Source organism: Phalangium opilio, unplaced genomic scaffold (assembly GCF_054372755.1).
Source record: "Phalangium opilio isolate 3A_F unplaced genomic scaffold, DU_Popi_V2 ptg000106l_1, whole genome shotgun sequence".
Taxonomy (NCBI): Eukaryota; Metazoa; Arthropoda; class Arachnida; order Opiliones; family Phalangiidae; genus Phalangium; species Phalangium opilio.
In genome coordinates, this window is record NW_028324208.1 from 403,880 (window position 1) to 425,122 (window position 21,243).

At 35.9% G+C, this 21,243-nt stretch overlaps 2 protein-coding genes across 2 annotated transcripts; one reads left to right on the top strand and one right to left on the bottom strand.

Moving 5' to 3' along the window:
- Positions 1-14,788: 14,788 nt before the first annotated feature.
- Positions 14,789-16,060, top strand: LOC149623838 (uncharacterized). The gene is made up of 2 exons (XM_089852182.1): positions 14,789-15,664; positions 15,725-16,060. Exons 1-2 carry the CDS (start codon positions 15,162-15,164, stop codon positions 15,894-15,896), a joined length of 675 nt encoding a protein of 224 aa, XP_089708308.1. The 5' UTR covers positions 14,789-15,161; the 3' UTR covers positions 15,897-16,060.
- A 3,540-nt stretch (positions 16,061-19,600) lies between these two features.
- On the bottom strand, positions 19,601-21,006 carry LOC149623839 (uncharacterized). Its single transcript, XM_089852191.1, has 4 exons — positions 20,624-21,006; positions 20,372-20,560; positions 19,958-20,249; positions 19,601-19,902 (listed from the first exon to the last, which is right to left on the bottom strand). The coding sequence occupies exons 1-4, from the start codon at positions 20,822-20,824 to the stop codon at positions 19,601-19,603; spliced, it is 984 nt and encodes a 327-aa protein (XP_089708317.1). The 5' UTR covers positions 20,825-21,006.
- Positions 21,007-21,243: the final 237 nt, after the last annotated feature.

Sequence of the window (21,243 nt, forward strand, 5' to 3'; positions counted from 1 at the left end):
TTGTAGTCACTGACTAGTGGGGGAAAAATGGGGATATAAAAACAAGATGGTAAGGTAATGTATTTATTTGCTTTACCACTAAATGTTTAGCTCTATTAAAAACTATTTTGAGACGCATGGTTTACGAATATTTGGTACTTTTTTTACTAGTAAAGTTGACTAGTGAACCCCCAGATTTCGATTTATTTTAGTAGTCAAGGTATTTTTTTTAGTAGTCAAATGCCTTGACTAGTGTTGTTAGTCGATGGATGGATATTAAACCAAGGAAGATGGAGATATGATTAAACTGGGAGATATCCCTCTTTCTCATATATTTCTCAAACTGTGTATTTGGCCCAGAGCTAATTTACTTTTGGAGGACTTTTGAGTTAAGATCATAGACAAAGGCAGGGAGATGTCGCTTTCCTATTTTTGAAAATTATGACGTGTTTGTGCTTATATAAGACGAAGAATTATCGACGAAAATGTTTTTCATTTAATATTTAATTGAAAGAGTGACATTATCTGACACGATAAGTTAAAAAACGCGCATTAGCAACTTAAATTGAAGAAAAACAAACGCGAAAATAGGGTTTGTGCGTAAATTATCCATATTTATCGCGTCCCCGGGCATAGCCCACTCGATCACGCGCTCCCGGACGCTGCACTGCTCGCGCTATATCCCTTGACCAATTCATGGATTGGGTCTTAACCTTAATCTAGCTAGGAACATGGGGAAAAGCCTCACAACCCATTAGGGTCTAACCAGGAAAAATATTTGACCCAGTGGTCTCCCAACCCACTCTTTCCCTCTTTAAATTCAAACTACGCAAGTTTCTTAAAATTTAACTCGAATGAAGGGAAAGTAATCCACCACTCCCTATCTATTCTTTATTATCGGTGTACTATTTAGTTACTTTTTGTTCGTTAGATTGGAGCTGTAAGGCGTCATAGCCCTAGCTCGACAATTGAATGGAGCAAGAAAAAAAAATGCAGTTTCTTAAGGACTGCGAAGCAAAACTCGTTTTTGTATAATATCTGGCTATTTTTGGGGAGAAATGTTATTTAGGAAAAACTGGTTCTGGAATTGTCAAGCTCAGTCGGCCTTTTTTAATAATAATTATACTGTATAGGCTAGTATTTCACTAAATCGTAACTTACATTTTTCTTTTCTTTTTCTTTTTATTTCTTATTTAATAGCTGAAAACAACAATTAGAACGTTAATTGCTTAGAAAGACAAAAAATAGGCCCTAAAGGTTTTAAAAAATCATGAACTTACTTGGACAATAAAAATGCTCAAACTAAGCGCGAGATTTGAATTGAAACTTTAAAGTCGCACGTGCTGGCGCGTGATGCTAGCCCGTGGTTTAAAAATAACTTTTTTTAAATCTAAACAAGAAGGTCAACTTAACTTAACACTATGCGTAATGAGATACTATACTGAGACCAATGGCAGAAGGTCATTTAACAACGGTGTGATGGACACACGTCGAAAATTTCAAGTTTACAGTTACGCAACCAGGCAACAACAGAGACGAAGGCTCTAAAGGTGTAATTAAAAACGTTCCACACGATTTTACCGAAAATACAATCAAAGAGGCTCTACTCCAGAAAGGATACCGGATAGAATCGGTAAAAAGATTAGGCCCAACCAGCTCTTTCTATTTGCTCCACTTCCACCAACCTCGGTTCCATCGGTATCTTCCCATTGCGCAGAATTTCATTAGACCGAATTCCAATTAGACCGAATCCCGCCAATGTTTTTAATGAATTTAGCCCAACCGTGGATTTGGTATTTACAATTCAAACGACGCTATTTGTCGAATTAAGCGACCACAAAAATGCTATGTAGTTATATTTCTATTTATGTCGTTTATTAATGAAAGCGTTTTAAATACATTTTCATTGCCTTGGAAACGCCATTATTTGCCGACTATACAACAAGATGATAATTAAAAACGACCTTTGGAAGTTTTCATTACCGTGTGTTCTAAAAGTGTAATATAATAGTATACAGAAAAAGTGAAAATATCACTTGACTATTTGGGCATGGGTTAAGGATTAATCAAAAACGCTTTCATCCACAAAAACGTTCTTGTTCAAAACCAGGTTAGGTTAGGTAAGGTTGGGTTCGGTTAGAAATATCTTCATTGACTTTTCAAATAATATGCCTTTTCCAAAAAATTACTGTTAGGTTAGGGTTAGGTTAGGTTAGTAATATTTTATAAATCATTTAACAATGTTACGCCTTTTCCAAAATATTGATGTTTATTTTCATCGACTTCTCAAATAATATGCCTTTTCCAAAAAAATTATTGTTAGGTTAGGTTAGCAATATTTTTTAAATCATTTAACAATGTTACGCCTTTTCCAAAATATTGATGTTTATCTTCAATGACTTCTCAAATAATGTGCCTTCTCCAAAAAATTACTGTTAGGTTAGGTTAGTAATATTTGTAAATCATTTAACAATGTTACGCCTTTTCCAAAATATTGATGTTTATCTTCAATTGACTTCTCAAATAATATGCCTTTTTTAAAAAATTACTGTTAGGCTAGGGTTAGGTTGGGTTTGGATAAGTTAGGTTAGTAATATATATAAATCATTTAACAATGTTACGCCTTTTCCAAAATATTGATGTTGATCTTCATTGACTTCTCAAATAAAATGCCTTTTCCAAAAAAATACTGTTAGGATAGGGTTAGGTTTAATTTTTGTTTAGGAGGACGTCTCTTCCTCTTAGGAGCGGTTATACACTTCAAGGATTTTCATGATAAATATAACATATAATAATAAATCAATAATAGCAATTGGTTTTATTATGTCATATTTTGCTGATTTATTACTCTTTTGTTCTTATAATCCTTAGTTTTAAAATAATAATTTAGAAAATTTTTGGATCTTGTGTTCATTTCACGTAGGCCTTAATTTGTTTTAATTTTATTTAAATTTCATCGGGGAAACCCTGAAGTGCGGGTTTTTCGGTGCAATGGGATTGTCCCATTGGACAGAATCGTAAATCCGCCAAAGTGCGGGTTTTTCGGTCGAATGGTATTGGTTTCGGTTGATTGGGATTCGGCGCAATGGTAGTGAAGCTAAGTACCCCAGTAGGAACTATGTCACGGTCGCGACCCTGATACATGGAAAAACTAAAATCGTTAAAAAATCATATCTTTTTATTTAAATTCCTCTTTTATATGGGTTTTTTAGAACATTTAAATGCAGTTTGGTTTAAATAACAATGATGGCCATATAATTTTATTCTATTCGAGTCTCCATTTGCCTGTTTAACCAATAAGAGTTTGGTTGAAATATCTAATTTCGCTTATTGTGTATCATATGGTACAGATGACAAAACTAACCATCCAAAGACATTATGAAGTATAACAACGCGAATGCGTAACACTAAGTAGTAACAATCAATAAATATGAATGCTAAAATTCAAATTTTGCTTTTTTTTTCATTTTATGCTAAATTTCTCAATAGTTGCGAATATGTTTTTCAAAACTCCGATTAACCGTAGGTACATACGATATTATAACAAAATAATTACATTTTTATCTCGTATTTAACGTAAGAAATAAAATTGTCAGAAGAAAAGGCAAAACCAACGTACAGTCTGTTATAAAAGTCTTTGCCCGTTGATTTGTTTTCAGAAAATTTTGAATAATTCAAAAACCGTTGATCACAGAGAATTGATATTTGACACTAAGTACATATTTTAGTTTCCCATCAAATGAGACCAAATTTGAAGTGGTAGGTCCAAGCACGTGCTAAAAAACGCGAATTTTTCGAAAATCTGAAAATGTTCAACTTTTTAAATACTAGTTTTTGGAGAAAATAAATGTGATTTTCGTTATCAGAGGGGTCAATTTATATTCAAAAAGTGTCTTCAATTTCCTTGTATCTTTAATATTTCGCAAGATATTTCAATTTGTTTAAATTTATAAAATTGAGAACCCTCTAAGTTCCACAAAACGTGAAAATGAAAACCGTTTACCCAGATATCTAGAACATCCCATATAGGGTATTTCTACCTATCTTTTTGTTGATATGACGAATTAGTAAGTTCCAGCTAACTTGAACTTTTCATTATGTTTAAAGGGATACATAAATGTTCTGAATTTTAAGAATAACCAGAACTGTCGGTCTACTCAAGCCAAATATAACCCGTAAGGTGAAGGTTCAAAGTCGGTATTTGCTTAAGTAGCTGTGATCTTATATTTGAAAAGGTAGTTTGTTTATTAGTTTATTTAGTCTTTATGCACAGTCACGGTTAGTTACCCAATTTGACCACTAACAATAGAGGATGACTTCACATGTGGATTAGCTGAGGCTGGGTCTACGAATGTCTAAATATTCACTCTCTTAGGGACGTCCTATTATAGACCCGCAACATATTAGTTTTAGGAATAAACCCTGGTTAAGCATTGTTATTTTGAATTTGAGAGTTGTCAAACAACTGGTTTAAGTCAATTTTTACACCCGAACAACGCCGCGTAGCTAGACTAGTTTGAAATCCTTACACACCACACTAACTTACTCATAGAAAGAATGTTTAAATTTACGATAGCTGTGACGTTCAATTTCTGAATGTCTTGGGTCGTGAGAGAAAACAGTATTTTCAAATGATCATTGGTATGAAATTTCGGGCTTTTATATTGCCAGGCCTATCGTAACATTGTTACTACGACAGCAGTTACCACAAATACAAGTGGATTTTTAGTTCCGAATCTTAAATTTACTTCGAAACGGTAAACGGACTAAATACCCTCAAGACCGAAACCCCAGGTCATAATCCCCACTATTGATAAAAAAAATAAAACACCCCTCCTTAGACAAAATCCCCGGTCGTTTTCCCCCATTCTCAAGGCCAAATCCCCCGGTCATTTTCACCCATCCTAGAAGAAAGTACCCCCCCGCCCCTCCCGTTCTCAAGGCAAAATCCTCTGGTCCGTTTCGCCTATCCTAGAAGAGAGTAAAGCCCCCATTCTCAAGGCAAAATCCCCTGGTCATTTTTGCTCATCCTAGAAGAAAGTAAAGCCCCCCATTCTCAAGGCAAAATCCCGCGGTCATTTTCTATCATCCAAGAAGAAAGTAAAGCCCCCATTCTCAAGGCAAAATCCCCCGGTCGTTTTCCCTCTATCCTAGAAACACCTCACTTTGATAGACTATTGGATTTCTTACTTACGGTTTCAGTGTTACTTTTGCCAATTAATACTAAAAAAAATTCCATTTTATAGAAAAATAATTTATTATCATAAGTAATTATGTGTTGAACTCCGTATGGTTTTGAAATATGTAGAGCGCCAATAAATTGATAAAAGAGGCAATCAAGACAGAGACTGCGGCAGTTATAATAAACGTCCTGCATGGTTCGTGTGCCGAAATTACCAACATCTACTTATCATACTTTATAAATTTTTAATTCCAATAGCTCAACTCGGCTCGCATTTTGGCTTGATAAAAACATTATAATCAAAATCTTCCAAGACCCACAACGGAGGCGTTTAAATATGAACTATGAATTCATTTCATGAAACCAAAAGCGCATACATAACCAGAAAGTGAAGAACGAGAAGCCTAAACCGCAACGTGAAAAATGAGTTCCCCCATAGTCGATTCAAGATTTCCGTCCCCCTTACAGAGCGACGGGAAGAGTTGGTCTTATGCCGCGGCGGAGAGTTACTTTCGCGTAGTTTTACACAAGGTACATGCGTAAGTTGGCTCGAAAATATAGTTCACTTATTTCTTTATTTTCATGTCGTCTGCTATAGTTTAATTCCAAGGCTTAATATAATCTAGTCATTTAGATAATCGGGAATCGGCACATTTGTCAAAATGTCAGATTTGAATTTAGCAAATATTTTAGAAAGCTACGAAAAGGATGACTTTTTCCTGATTGATAAAGACGGAAAACTTAAAGGTGCAATAGAATGCATAAAAAACAATATCAAAATTCAACTTAACGAAACTTGAAAATTCCACGACGATTGAACCGAAAGAGCGCTAAAGAACAACCGTTACCTAGTTAAGCAGCCGATTTCTCAATAGTATTCCCCACTATCCCCAGGAGCCGCTACCATCGCGAACTACTTTCCGCTTGTCACGTGACATTAACGATGACCTAATGTATCTCTGATTCGATTGGTAGTTGAAAACGAGGCTCACCAACCACCCATTTGAGTCCCCCCTTGCTTCTCATTTTACACGAATACCGTTGCTAAAGGCTGGAAAGGTTTAATGTTCTTCACTTTCCGATCTATGCGCTTTTGATGAAACATTGTTTCATACGGACTAAGGAAGAATTAGCATTAAACACCAAGTTTAGTTATACAGAAAAATATTTATTAACAATTTTGTTTCAAAAATTATTTAGTAATCGAGCATACCCCCGTGCAAACTCAAACATTTTATTAGCCGTTTGCGAAACGACAGCCATTGGGTTTCATAATAGTTTGACGGCAGCAAATTGTAAGCGTTTTGGACCATCAGCAGTTGGTCTTGGTTATTATTTGGAACTCTTTTCACCATGAGTTGAGCTACTGCTGACCAAAGGTTCTCAACCGGGCTCAAATCGGGGGACTTAGCAGGCCAGTTCAACGTCTGTATTCCTTTACCGTTCAAGAAGGCCGTTAGGACCCTGGCAGTGTGCGCTGGACAGTTGTCTTGCATAAAATGGAGACTGAAAGCCAAAAATATTTATAAAACATCATGGTCTTTCGGGGAAAACAGTAAATTAATAATACTCTGCTGCATGTTCCAATTCGTAAATTGCGGCTGCCGATGGAATCATGGCTTCCCGCAAAACGTTTATGTAAGCGTTACCGGTCAACCCACCCTGGATATGGTGGAGGATTCCGGCTTGATTGTTTCCTAAGCAACACCACATATTGACGCTGAAGTGGCCACTCGTCTTAGACTCTTCGATATTCCGCTGTTGCGCTCTTTGGGAGCGCCTTTGGATACCCACAAAGTTGATGCGGAAGAAGAGCTCTGGAAGGTCTAAAATGGATATCTCAAAGTGAGCGTTTAAACGCTTATTGAACAAGAACTACTATATAATAATGTTTCGTCAGAAAAGAGAATATATTTCTCCAAATTTTCTCTTGGCCAAGTCAACAACTCTCGACAAAACTCCATTCGCTCTCGTCTGTGCATTGCCGTTAACATTGGTTTATATAAAGAGCGTCGTCGTCTCACACCATGTTTCTTGAGGTTTCGCCACAGGGTTGGAACCGACAGACCGCTACCGGTTATGTCTTTCCACATATGTCCAATATTTCGCAATGAAAGCTTCGGCCTGCGAAGAGCCTCTCTTGCCAGTCTTCGTCCCTGGACACCATTTAATACCGGTGGTCTACCTTCTCGTGGTAATTCCTTCACAACGAGAATTAACAGAAATATTATTGGCTATTTACAACGAAAATACTAATTTAACCACGATGGATTAAACCCATTAAAACCGTGAAAATAATTAACACAAATATTCCATACCATGACACGACCATGTTGACGATAACTGGTGTAAGTATACTTTGCGCCGCCTACGGAACATCCAATCGCACCTGCAATATTCGCCCATGTTTCCCCTCGATCTCTCAATGCGATAAAATGAACTCGATCAGCTTCCGTAATTCGAGGCATGATTGAGAATACGTGACATTTATCCGAAAGGGACATTTATATAGTCGAATACCTTAAAACATAACCAACATGAGAAGTTTTTTTGGATAAAAGGGAACCCTACACACTCAATTATTTGCACGAAAAAACGTGGGGCCCGTCGTTTAAGTTACAAAGTATAAATAAAACGTTATCCAGACTAATATTTGTGCAAAGTTCAAATATAATGCCACAATATGTTTTTAGGAAACGGAACACCATTTTCGGTTTTAAGGTTTTTTTTTTCTATATAATGGGCATTCTACAACATGTTGGATTTTAATTTGCACAATTAGTGAAATGTTTTCTTAAAAATCTATAAGATGATGAATTTTATCGATGTCCCCCGTTTAATTTGTGCAAAAAAAGAGAGTGTAAAGGCCGCATTAGAGGACTACCTTAAAAATGTCGAAGATCGACATGACATATTTTTTACTCAAGCGGTTTTTCCCTGGTGGAGTTGGCAAACATTTATCCAAAAAACTTCTCAAATTGGTTATGTATTGTAAGGTATTCGAATATATAAATGTCCCTTTCGGATAAATGTCACTTATTCTCAATCATGCCTCGAATTACGGAAGCTGATCGTGTTCAAATTATCGCGTTGAGAGATCGAGGGGAAACATGGGCGAATATTGCAGGTGCGATTGGATGTTCCGTGGGTGGCGCTAAGTATACTTACACCAGATATCGTCAACATGGTCGTGTCATGGTATGGTAATTTGTGTAAATTATTTTCACGGTTTTAAAGGGGTTATTCCATCGTGGTTAAATTAGTATTTTCGTTGTAAATAGCCAACAAACATGGTGTGAGACGACGACGCTCTTTATGTTAACGGCAATGCACAGACGAGAGCGAATGGAGTTTTGTCGAGAGTTGTTGACTTGGCCAAGAGAAACTTTGAAGAAATATATTCTCTTTTCTGACGAAAAATTATTATATAGTAGTTGTTGTTCAATAAGCGTTTAAACGCTCACTTTGAGATATCTATTTTAGACCTTCCAGAGCTCTTCTTCCGCGCCAACTTTGTGGGTATCCAGAAGGCGCTCCCAAAGAGCGCAACAGCGGAATATCGAAGAGACTAAGACGAGTGGCCGCTTCAGCGTCAATATGTGGTGTTGCTTGGGAAACAATTAAGCCGGAATCCTCCACCATATACAGGGCAGATTGGCCGGCAACGCTTATTTAAACGTTTTGCGGGAAGCCATGATTCCATCGGCAGCCGCAATTTACGAATTGGAACATGCAGCAGAGCATTATTAATTTACTGTTTTCCCCGTAGAACCATAATGTTTTATAAATATTTTTGGCTTTCAGTCTCCATTTCATGCAAGACAACTGTCCAGGGCACACTGCCAGGGTCCTAACGGCCTTCTTGAACGGTGAAGGAATACAGACGTTGAACTGGCCTGCCAAGTCCCCCGATTTGAACCCGGTTGAGAACCTTTGGTCAGCAATTCTCTGTGATCAACGGTTTTTGAATTATTCAAAATTTTCTGAAAACAAATCAACGGGCAAAGACTTTTCTAACAGACTGTACGGATTCACGTAGAAAGGGTGATAAGAAGTGTTAAGAAGTATCATCTATTAAATATGACATATCCGAATTCCATGAGTGCTCAGTTGCAAAAGATTTGGAGAATTTGTGCACGCTTAACAAATTTTTGCAACGAACCATTATTGGATGTATGCGAATCAAAGCAAGACGAAGGTCAAAGCACTACGGAACAAAACGAACCTCTATCAGATATAACTGTTATAGAAAACAATTAAAGATATTTAATTTTCCATTTTTAAAAATTGTAATCTTTAATTTTTCATTTTAAAAAATTGTAAACAGTTTCAACAAACTTATTTTTGAACTTTATTGTTTTAAACAGGAACTATATGCTCTGAATAAAATTTGACTAGTTTAGGAAGCATGTTATTTGTTATAAAATTCTTCTTGAAATTTAATTCTTTCAATGTGCGGATTATCATCTTCACAATCGACAATAATATCACACCATTGAAACCCTGTAATACCTAGTTGGCCTTGGATCTGGTAAAAGTAGTTATGTTTCGAATCCAATCTGATATCACAATTTTCATTTTTTTAAATGATACGCTTGACTTTTTTTAAATCCATAGCGTCTTTAATGGATATATGGCTAAGTTTACACCTAGATAAAGTTTTTACTTCCAATAAACCATATTCTCCAGTATTTTTTTCAAAGAATAGCCGGTCTGGGGATGCACCCAACATTGGAATAGATGTGTTCATGCATAACCCTACTGAAGAAATTTTGACTGGACCTCTTGCGTTTTTATATTTTTTGGGCTGCAATTTCTTCATTTTTAATGCCTTCCTGTAAATATTTATTTCTGGACAAATCTGTCTCCTTCACGAATATTTTCACAAACGCTGGTGTGACGGCCTTTTTTCTCTTACATACTATTCCAAACATGGATGCCGTTATTCGTTGAAGTCTTTCATTTTTCCACATATCACAGTTTGCTTGATTTCTGGTTTGGGTTTCTAGAATGTGAGGAGCATTTAACGTTATCTTGAGATTTGGAGGAGTTTTGGCCAAAGCATTTTCGATATTTTTAAAGACATTGGCATTGCATTTGTTGACATCAAAAACGGAAATTGGGAGGGATATTCTTGAATCGCTCTGCTCAGTTTCTTCTGAATTGATTTCAGTTTCGTAAGCCAACGGTTTAACGGGCAAGAAGTCACCTTCTAAAGAGCTAGCTAAAAGCTTCTTTTCGTACCCACTCCAAATTTTGTTTCCAATTTTTTAATTCTTTCTCTCATATTGTTTGTATCATTGGCGGTTTCAAAATCTTAAATACTGGAATAGCTTCTTAAATTGATGGATTTTTCTATTAAGATGTCACTACATTTTCCAAGTTTGTGGCGAACGAAATTCAAATTTTCAAAACATTTTTTTAAGAGCCCCTTTAGTATTAGGAACACCCCAGGCTTTACGAATTTCTGTGCAGTAAATGTCATCAGGTATAAACTTTAAATCTTGACGTAAACAGTCTAACATGTGCCAAAGAAGGGCTGAAACATGAATGCAAACACCACCCTGACCAGCTTTGCATTTACAATTTTCTTTTTCAATGAAGCCGCTAGTTCGGCAAATTTTAGCTGCTGTATCATACTTTTTTCAAGCTTGAACGAGGCTTGTACCTTACGTTTTACATACAACGATGAAGTTTCTTCAACCCCAACACTTAGTATTATTTTTGATACCTTGTTTGCTTTAAACATACGGTATCCATTCTGACAATGTTTTGTAGTCTTATGCCTGGTGAAATGTTTTCTGGTTAATTCTTCTTTGAACGTTTTGGAGAAAAACCGCATTTGCTTACTCCAATTGCCCTTGGGAAGGTCCCATGTTTGAGTTTGGGGGATTGGATCCATAATATTCCGACAATATTCAGATCTGTCATTTATATAAAAGTTAAAAAATGCTCTAAAAAACAACTCTCATCTTCATGTAAAATAGCAAAACACATACCTTTGGTCTAAGCGTTGGTTGCGTGACTCGTGAGGGAATTATTTCTCCGCGCCGTAGCGTGCCTTAAGCAGTAATTTTAAATTTCTTGCAGACGACATAACAAATAAACAAATTTTTAGAGTGACGTTTTGGCTGCGTTTAGTGAGATAAACCAATCTTATGTACTATACTGAATCAAAATCTTTGGTACTTTACACTGAACGTATTTATTGTGACGTCGACAAAACAGTAAACCTGTCCCGAAACAAATTGAAGAAACACCTATTGAATAGAGCCCAGCGTTGCCAGATAAAAATTACCAAACTATCGTACCAAAGCCAAAAAATTATCGATTTTCAACCAAAATTATCGTACGCTCTGAGCGCCTCAAAAATAGCGGTAAAACCAATGCGGTTGTACTGATTCACCTTGTATTTACACTAAAATCAGTACAAGGGTACGGAGGGAGATAGATAAATAACGTCTCCAAGGGTTTCTCACATCCAGCCTTTGGCCTTAAGTGTATTATATCTATGGAATAAACATGTATCACTCTCTCCTATTTCGCCTTTTTCTACACCTAGCGAGACTTTTGTGCCCAGATTAGTACAATTTCCCGCTAAATTCGAAATTATAGTACAATTATCGTACGCCTAAGCCGAATTATGGAATTTAGCGTACTAAATAGTACAGCGTCAAAATTATAGTACGCTTCGAAAAAAGTCTTAAAATTATCGCATTGTACATTTGCGCTTCGTAACGTTTTCAGGGCTAGTAAGACGTTTCCCAACTCCATTTTCGAAAACAGCACTAACTTCAAAATGTCTTTTTTCCGTACAACAACCTTTTACGTCACTGTGACGTCTCGAGCCCATCGAACAAACATCAAGAAAACAGTGATTTCCTTGAGATTTTCGTTACAGATGCATATGACAAGGATATATTTCTCATAAGCGAGAATGGCCAACTTTTCTGTGTAAGAGACAGCCTGGCAGCCCGGTATTTGTTTGTTTCTTAGCGGTCAAGTCGGGTTAGAAGTAAAGGTTTTCACCTTAAGTTAATACAGCCCTTTGAATTTAAATAATTAGAAATGAGAAATGTTATTAAATGAATGAATCTATACGGTTGCAGTTGTGTCGAAATGAGAGCAATTAAATATGTCTTTGATATTTAGCTCTGATAATTTCAGAAACTTAATAAAAAATAGTGCTACGTATTTAACCAGAATTGATTTTTATTGATTTAACAATAAAATAAAAAGCCAGAGAATGGGATCCTCTTAAAAACCAGAATCACGACCCATAAGCGTCAGTTTGAAACAATTTTTGGTAGCGTACACTTGCGCCTAAATAAATCTATTCCCAATAATTTCCAAGACTTTGACTTCTTTGAGAAGGCTTAGTACCAACACCACTGAAAATGCATATACCAAAATTAATATTATTTAATTAAACATCGTGTTATAATCGACTTTAAAAAACTCGGCCTCAAAATTGCGAGAGCTACGTTTGTATGTCGAAATTAAGAAATCGTGTGAGAGATCCAATGAACAGCAATATTTTTACCTTCAATGTAGAATTTAAATAATGCAAATGTAAAATGTTATTAAATGAAAGAATCTATACAGTTCTGTTTGTCATTATTTCCCTTGGAGAGTTATCACTTACGCAGGGCTTCCACAGAAATTTCTTAAAATAATAGTGAAACAAGAGACCTTTCACGGTAAAAATAGGGTAAAATAAGGACCAATTCTTGGAAATAGGAACCATATAGAGACTAATTCAAAATCAAAATGAGATCTTTATTTGTACGGAAGTATCACAAAAAAGTGTTTAAGCTTTAGTTATCACATTAATAAAGATTATATGAGACAAATTCTTTAAGATTATTCACTTTTTGATAAAGTCACATTAAGAACTTCTGTTTCGATTTTCAACAAAATACGAAATAATATTTTATTTCTTCCAATCCGTTCTTTATTTCAAAATAATACTTCCAGTAAGTTTCAATTCATTCTGAATTTACCCAAGAAAGGTTGTCTTCTCCAAGCTGGATTAACGTCCAGAAGTACGTCAATTGGAAATTTATGGGGAGAGCTGAAGCTACTTTGAATAAATCATTGCAACTTCTTGGCTTTGTTCTCTCTGCTGGTTGAAGGAAACGAAAATGTTTCATGTTGTTTTGAGATACTGAAGTCTTCCTTATTATGTGATTTGATGCTTCAATGTAGCACTTTTTAACTCCGATGAGGAACTCTAGAACGTTCTTTTTAGAAACCTTGATCAGACAGGTCTTAACCCTCTCGCCGCATTTCATATCTTTTCTTGGAAGAAGATTCGCTTCGTCAGTAATGAGTTTCTCTTCGTATTTAGCTTTTTGTTTCAAAACGTCTTTTTTGACAAAACGACCAAGAAGTGTTTGTAATAAACTTCTAAGTTCGTCGTAAAGGACGTGAGTCAAAGGCTCTTCGCGTTGAAAGTGACCAGTGAATCTCGTAAAAACTTTCGCCAATGAAATTACAAAATGGAGCCTCGCCTTCATCGTAGGGTTTTTGATTGCCAGGCTAATTTTTTTGTACATTTCATTGTCCTTGATTTTTGGTTGATTCTTTGGTAAAAAAATACAAAAATATTTTCCGATAGCTAGCCACTGATCGATTACACGCTCACACGCTGGTTCAAGAGTTAGCCATCGGGAAGGAACGTGCTTAATAAATGATCGTACTTTTAAACTTAGTTCCACTTGGATCTTCTCAAAGTCCTCGCGTCTTGTTGGCGTGTCATGGAAAAAGTAGTAAAGAGATAGTACAAAATCCGAAGGATTGCTATCAAGTTGTTCTAGGCCTTTAAGAAATGCATTGTGCATAGTGTGGATAGAACATGTTCCAACGTCAACCAGGCCGCAATTTCTGTCTTTCACCAGCTTTTCATTAATGGACCTCCAAACAGTTTTACTAACATTCGGGCCATCACTACCGATCATTAGCACATGGCTTATGGGTAACTGGGCATTATCTATTGCTTTTAGAATGTTCTTGGATAATTCTTGGCCTTTGGCGTGTCCCATAAAAAATGTTTCAAGATGTTTGACTACAACAACGTTTTGGGAAATTGACCAATATCTGATAGCAATCTGAAGTTCTTTCTTTCCTTCAGAATTTGTAGTCTCATCATACTGAATGGAATAATAAGCTCCAACAACATCACTTAACATCATTTCTCTGAAGTATGGACCCAGAGCTTTGCTGACTAGATAGCTCAACTTCGTTTCTCCAATGGAGAATTGACTAGGCACAGCTTCGCCAAACATTGCTTTGAATGTATCGGCGATTGAATTGCACGATGCCGCAGACCAATTACAACTTACGTTTTTCATAGCCCAAATAAGTTCGGCTTTTCTGGCACGATCAGTTTCGGTTTCTTTTAAAACAATACTTGCATCTTTTCCATTGGAGGAATGACTTGTACTTAACCGAAGTTGTAGTTTTCCCAAACAGGCTTTGGCTTTTTCTTTGTGTGTGCTTGTTTTGGCATGTTGCTGTATAGCGGCGTATCCCTTAAGGTAGCAAAATGATTTGAGACATACAGTACAAAAGGCTTGTTTCTCATCAACCTTCTTACACCAAGATGAAACTTCATGTCCATTTTCGTCCGTTTTAAAGGAAAAGTTCAGGGTACCCAACATTGTATATTAAATGAAAGGCCTTGTTATGGAATTATCAAAATATTTGCTTAAAAAAAATTAACTTACTACAATCACGATTAATCTCCAATTAATTAACCACAAAATTGAAGATTGGAAGCGCGCCATATTTTAAATCACGTGGCTAAAACCTAGACACGCATCTCTCATTCGCCAAAATACTAGGGAATTGTAAGGCTCGATTTTTCTAGCAGTAGGCTAGCAGAAACCATGGAGAATTCTGAAGATTTTTCCTACAGTTCACTCCAGTAAGTCTATTTCTGTGCTGTAATAAACTTATAATTTGTTTCTTTTGTATTTTGTATTATAAATATTAGTCTATGGAGGGTATTAGGGTGCTTCCTTATCAGTTTGAACCAGAATATACCGATGAACAGATGGCCGAAAGAGCCAGAGCCAGGGCTAGAGATGAAGAGGCTAGGCCTCGGCCCGAAAATGTTATTGCCATTAACATTGCTGGCATGAAAGAAAATTGTACTTGTGGCAATTGTGTGCCTAATTGGTTGCATGAAGAGGCTGGTGGTAATGAGAGAGTAATTGAAGAACTAATGCGGCAAAGGCTTAAAAATCTAGTGACCGAATCTGACATAAATAATGGTATTATATGTTGTCAGCAAATCCCCCAAGTGCAAGAGTTTTTAGCTGGGGGAAGTGATGAAGAGGAAGATAGCCAGGATGATGAGAATGACATTGGAATATCCTGTATCACACTTCATAGTATTTTTAAAAGTAAGTGTTTGAGAAGAAGATCGCTCAAAGGTACGTACCGAGCTTTGTTTCATTTGAAGAGACACGGAACCCCACCAAGAGAGCTTTCAAAGCGGTAAATTGTTACAATTGAAGTTTCAAAAGTTTCAGTTATTGATATTTTTCTAATTTATAGGACTTATAGGTATACATCATATCGTACCTTCACCCACATGATCCATCATAAAATTGGTTGGAAGCACAGAAAAATGCTGCCACTCTGCGTGTTACTGCGTATTAGAAAAACGTTTCCCGAGGAGAACCCCCAAGACTATGTAGGTTTTAAAGCTGCGTGGGCATATTTGTAGAATAACAAAAACTAAAACGCCAAGCTCTTTCAACAATAATTTACACCTGCCTAATAACTATGGTTTGATATTTTTTATTAGAATCATAATTTGCATATTCCTAATAACTATACTGTGATGTATGTGTGGAAAAATAAAAAACCATTTTGCCGATCATGGCAAAATTAGTTTACAAATATTTTTTGAACGAGTTTTAATATAATTTTAAGTCGTTTTAGTTCAACTTTTAAATTCCAGGCGTTTCAATTTAATTTTTAAAACAGTTTTAATAATATATTTTTAAATTATATTAAAAATTCAGGAATTTAAAAAATTATATTAAATCTGTTTTAAAAATTAAATGAAAAAGCCGAAATTGGCCCCCCATAGCTATGAATCATTGAATTTTGAATTTTTTTATTAATAGATAATTAGTTTTCACAAAAAAGTCACAAAAAATATAAAAAGACTCAAATACAGAAAGTTCAAAAGTTTAATCTCCTCCTTTTAGCTTCAGTTATCAAGTCAGTTTTGTTAGGGCATGGAATTGGTGCGATGTTTTTTGGTAATTTGTTTGGTTTCGTAATGGGTTCAACCTCCCCATCCAATTTGCGCTTAACAATGCTTTGTAAAAGATCATATATGTATGTATATGACTTTGGTTCTTTCAAGGGTCTAGCATGCCACTCTGCAGTAGCTTTAGAATAATAGAAAGTGAAATTTTCGGTACTGCTTTCATCTGTTGTTTCATTTGTTTCATAGCAATATTTTCGCTTAGCGTTGAAATTGTGGTCAAGAATAGTTAATATCGTTCTGCCCTCCATGGCGTTGAAGTCAAAGTCTCTTTGTTTACTACAATATTTGTTCATCAAACTATGGTAGCTTTCCAGAGTAGAAGTGTGAGAAAATTCATTGATTTGTTTAAGATCTTTCAGCAGCCGCTTATCATTAACCAAACTATCAAATGCCAAATGAGTCGAGCTGTTGAATTTTAAAAATATCTTTCTTTCTATTTGTTCCTTCGTTAATTTTGGATGTTCACATTTTTTATGATTTTTTAGGCTCGGAAAGCGGTGTCGATTAATCATGTGAAATGACACAGACTTCCACATGTCAATTAAAACATTGGGGTTAATCTTGGAATTTTGCGAACAATACCATAGATGGCGACAAACGGATTTTAACCATTGTTTTAAGTCGGAATGTTCTTTTTTGTTAGCCAACCTTAACAACTTAACCCTGACTGATTTGGCTAGATGCCAGACGTCAAATTGATGTGATATTTTAGGCCAGAAGTTTCGTAAATATGCTCTAACCTGTATATGTCTATCAGTTGTTAATCGTGTAATTTTAATCTTCTCTTGCTTCATTTTGTTCAAGCATCGTTTCAGGCCTTCAAGTTCCATGTTTGTTGATTTGTAATCAGTTTCCGATTTTTGAAGTATTTCAAAATGGATGCATTTATCGGTGTCCTGGTCCATTAATGTATAAGTACAGTATCTTGTGGAATGACCAGGAGAGTCACATCGACCATCAGCAGATATGTTAACTGTTTTTTTTTCTTCTAAATTCCGAAAAGAGAGTGCGTTGTTCTTTCAACCACGTTGACTTTATTTCTGGGAGTAAGAGACTTCGTTGAATTGAAAAATATGTTGTTCTTCCGATACCGTATAACCTCATATAGTCGAAAAAGGATTGTATTTGATGGAAAATACACCCAGGGGGCCTATTCTGTAAGCTTCGAAAGGGAGTTGTCGATCGATTTCTCTCTTGATCTCGAACCGAGATCTCGAAAATCACAAAAATGATATTCTGTAAGAAGTTGTCGAACGTTAAGCACTCGATTATCGACAACGTTCTCGAACTAGATGTCGACAGGGTAATAGCTATCGAGATCGTCTTTTTGCTTCGAGAAGGGCACTAGAATGCGGTTTCCCACATGAAATTTCGTCTGAAAAAAAATGGCTGCTTTTGTTCATTTAGCTCGACTAGAGTTAATTAATTTTGCTAGAGAAATTGATCGTCAAAATTTACGAAGACAACGGGTTATTAGGGATAAATCTAAAGCTTTTGAGCTGTCGGATATAAATTTTTGGCGCTTATATCGCCTGGAAAAATGTATAGTGCTAGAGCTATGTGAGGATCTCCGTGGGCCTTTGTCAAGCGAAAGACGTAGACGTACGGCTTTGCCTGTTGATTGCAAGGTAAGTAACTTGGTTAAAGTGATATAATTAATAATTAGGTTTTATCCTAATTACTATTAAACACTGATTTTACTATCGATACTTTCAATTTAGATCTTAATTGCGCTACGTTTTTATGCGGTTGGTTCTTATCAGCTTTGCGTTGGCCAAGACTTATTCCTTCAAGTTAGTCAGCCCACAGTATCCCGTGTTATAACCGAAGTTTCCAACATAATTTTAGAAGTTTTGGCCCCCAAATGGATTAAATTTCCATGTAGCGAGGTTGAAAGAGTGGCTACACAGATTAGGTCAGTCTCACATGTATGTATGCACATACTGAGTTATAAAAATAATGTATTAACGTGACATGTTTAATATTTCAAGGTTTATGGAGAAAACCAATTTTCCTGGTGTAATAGGCGCCATTGATTGCACCCATATAGCTATTGTACCTCCTTCCAAAGTTAATGACGAAAATCGGGAGTATCTTTATGTAAATCGGAAAGGTTATCATTCCATAAACGTTCAATTGGTAAGTAATGGTCAAACGTTTTATAAAAGATTGGATTGGATATATATTACCATTGATTTCTACAAACAGATTTGTGATTATGATTTAGTAATTTTGCAAGTAAATGCAAAATTCCCTGGATCTTCCCATGACACTTTCATATATAAAACCTCAAATATCTCTAGTTATTTAGAAAGAAAATTTGAAGAAGGTATTTTGAAAGGATCTTGGCTACTTGGTAGGGTACTAATTTGACTATATACGTGAGAAAATGTTATTCATAAATGATAATTTAGGAGATGATGGCTACCCGCTTCTCCCATGGCTAATCACTCCTATTTCTAAACCACTGGTTGGATCTCCACAAGAACGTTTTTCTCTAAGTCAGCAATCTGCGAGATGCGTTATCGAACGTTGTAATGGTGTTTTAAAACAACGCTTTCGGTGCTTACTTAAGGACCGCGTTCTTCATTATTCCCCCCAAAAAGCAGCAAAAATTATCAACGCATGTGTCGTTTTGCATAACATTTGTATATTGCGGGGGGTACCAAGTGATTTTAACACATTAGAACCATTGGAAGATTTTGAATATGGGCCAGATGATAGACTATGGGTGGATGATCAACCATGGGAAGATGTTGCGCCACCAGTAGTAAACCGAGCGGATAAATGGAAGTTGGCTGGCCAACAAACCCGTGATCAGATAATTAGAAGAAGATTTACTTGACAAAGTTTAAAAGTGTATAAATGCTATTTTATTTTTATGAACTGTTGTTTAACGTTTTTAAACAGAATAAATTATTTTGGTTATTTATACAGAATAAATTATTTTGGTTATTTATACAGAATAAATTATTTTGGTTATTTATACAGAATAAATTATTTTGGTTATTTATACAGAATAAATTATTTAAATTATTTATACAGAATATATTAATTAATTATAATTTATAGGAACATTTAAGTTAGTATTTATACAGTAAAGTAATATTTTAGGCTAATAATGTAGAATAAATAGTCTTTTGGTTAAACTAAGTATCTTTCTTAGCTAGTGCATCAACCAACATCTTTATCACATCATTTGTACGCTTATGAGTTGCTAGTTTCAACTTCTCAATGAAATTTTTTTCTTTTTTTATTTCCACTAGTTGTTTTTGTTGCAAAACCAGGTCTTCGGTGGCTTTGGCGTGACGTGATAGTGAAGTTGCTATATCTTTCAAAACATCATTCTGAGAGTCTTGGAGCTTTTCCAACAGAGACGATGTATTTTCAAATTCACTTTGTTTTGCTTTTTTCCCTTCCGTCATCAATTTTTGTCTTTTTTCTATGCTGACTAAAATAAAGTTAAGATTCAATGGGCTCCTCTCTTGTTAGTCACTTTAACTTACTTTTAGCGGATTTTTCGATATGCCTCTTGTTTTCATTAACAGCAATAGGCTCTTCACTAGCGCTATCAAAATCATCGACAATGTAGTTTTCTAAACCAGCATAAACTGACGAGGAACTTGTAGATGGAAGCGGTTTCTTTGAAAGGCTGCTTGTTGGTTTTTGAGGATTGTTTTCAGTCGGCAAGGTGCTTCTATTCTGATAACCCACATTAATGAAGTTTTCCTTCAACGCCCGGGCCTGACGTTCGTCACTATGATCACTTGTCATTTCAACAGTTGATGTTGTTTCACTCTGTTCAGATCACATACGTTATAATACTACAACCATTATAACTAAGCTAGTGTGTTATATCTGTTGTAAAATTACAATTCCCTATTTTTACCCAACGTCATTGCACTCGACCGTAAACTTACATCATCAAGTAGACCATATTCTTGAGCTGAAGCTATTCCCTCCACCATTTCTTTACCGTAAACAGCCAATAACTGTTCTTCTAGAGGTGTAAGAACCTCTGTTGACTTTTCACCCCCACCTGTTGCATTTAATGACTTCTTTATTCGAGCTGCTTTAGCTTTACAATTACTTTTCCAGTCAGCCAATACCTATCATGATAGAAGTAAATAATTTAATTACCTCAGCAATGAAATGTATCAAAATTTTCTTACCTTTTTCCATTTATCAGTGCTTTTGCTTGGGCCTGTACCATCGGCATTTAACAGTTCTGTTAACACATGAGACATTTTCTCATAATTTTCAATTGTAAATCCCGCAGATAATTTTCTGGTTTTAAACCTTTCATTTTCTTCTAAATAACTTATAATTGTTTTTTGTTGAGATGAAGACACGCGCTTCTTCGAACTAGACATTTTTCGCTCCACTACACTCCAAACACTCGGACTAAATTAACCAAAGTAATTCTGTCAAAGTGTCAATCCAAACAAAAATACGGTATTTTGTTTCGTCTGCTATTAGTAGTTGCAACTTTTCGCGCCCCTCTATGATTGGTTTCAGTTGATCACGTGACTAACGAAGACCCTCCCTATAAACCGGAAGTAGGTCTCTCTTTCGACATCTATCTCGTACTCGAAGATCGACAACTCCGGTATCGAACTCGAACGATATGCGTTACAGAATACCATTCTCGTTCGAGAAGGATCTCGATCGATACGGCTATCTTCGAGATCGCATGCGATTCGAGATCGAGATCGAGATCTAAGAAAGTTACAGAATAGGCCCCCATTTAATAAAATGCAAGCGGCAATTAAGAGGTTTCCAGCTGGCATTT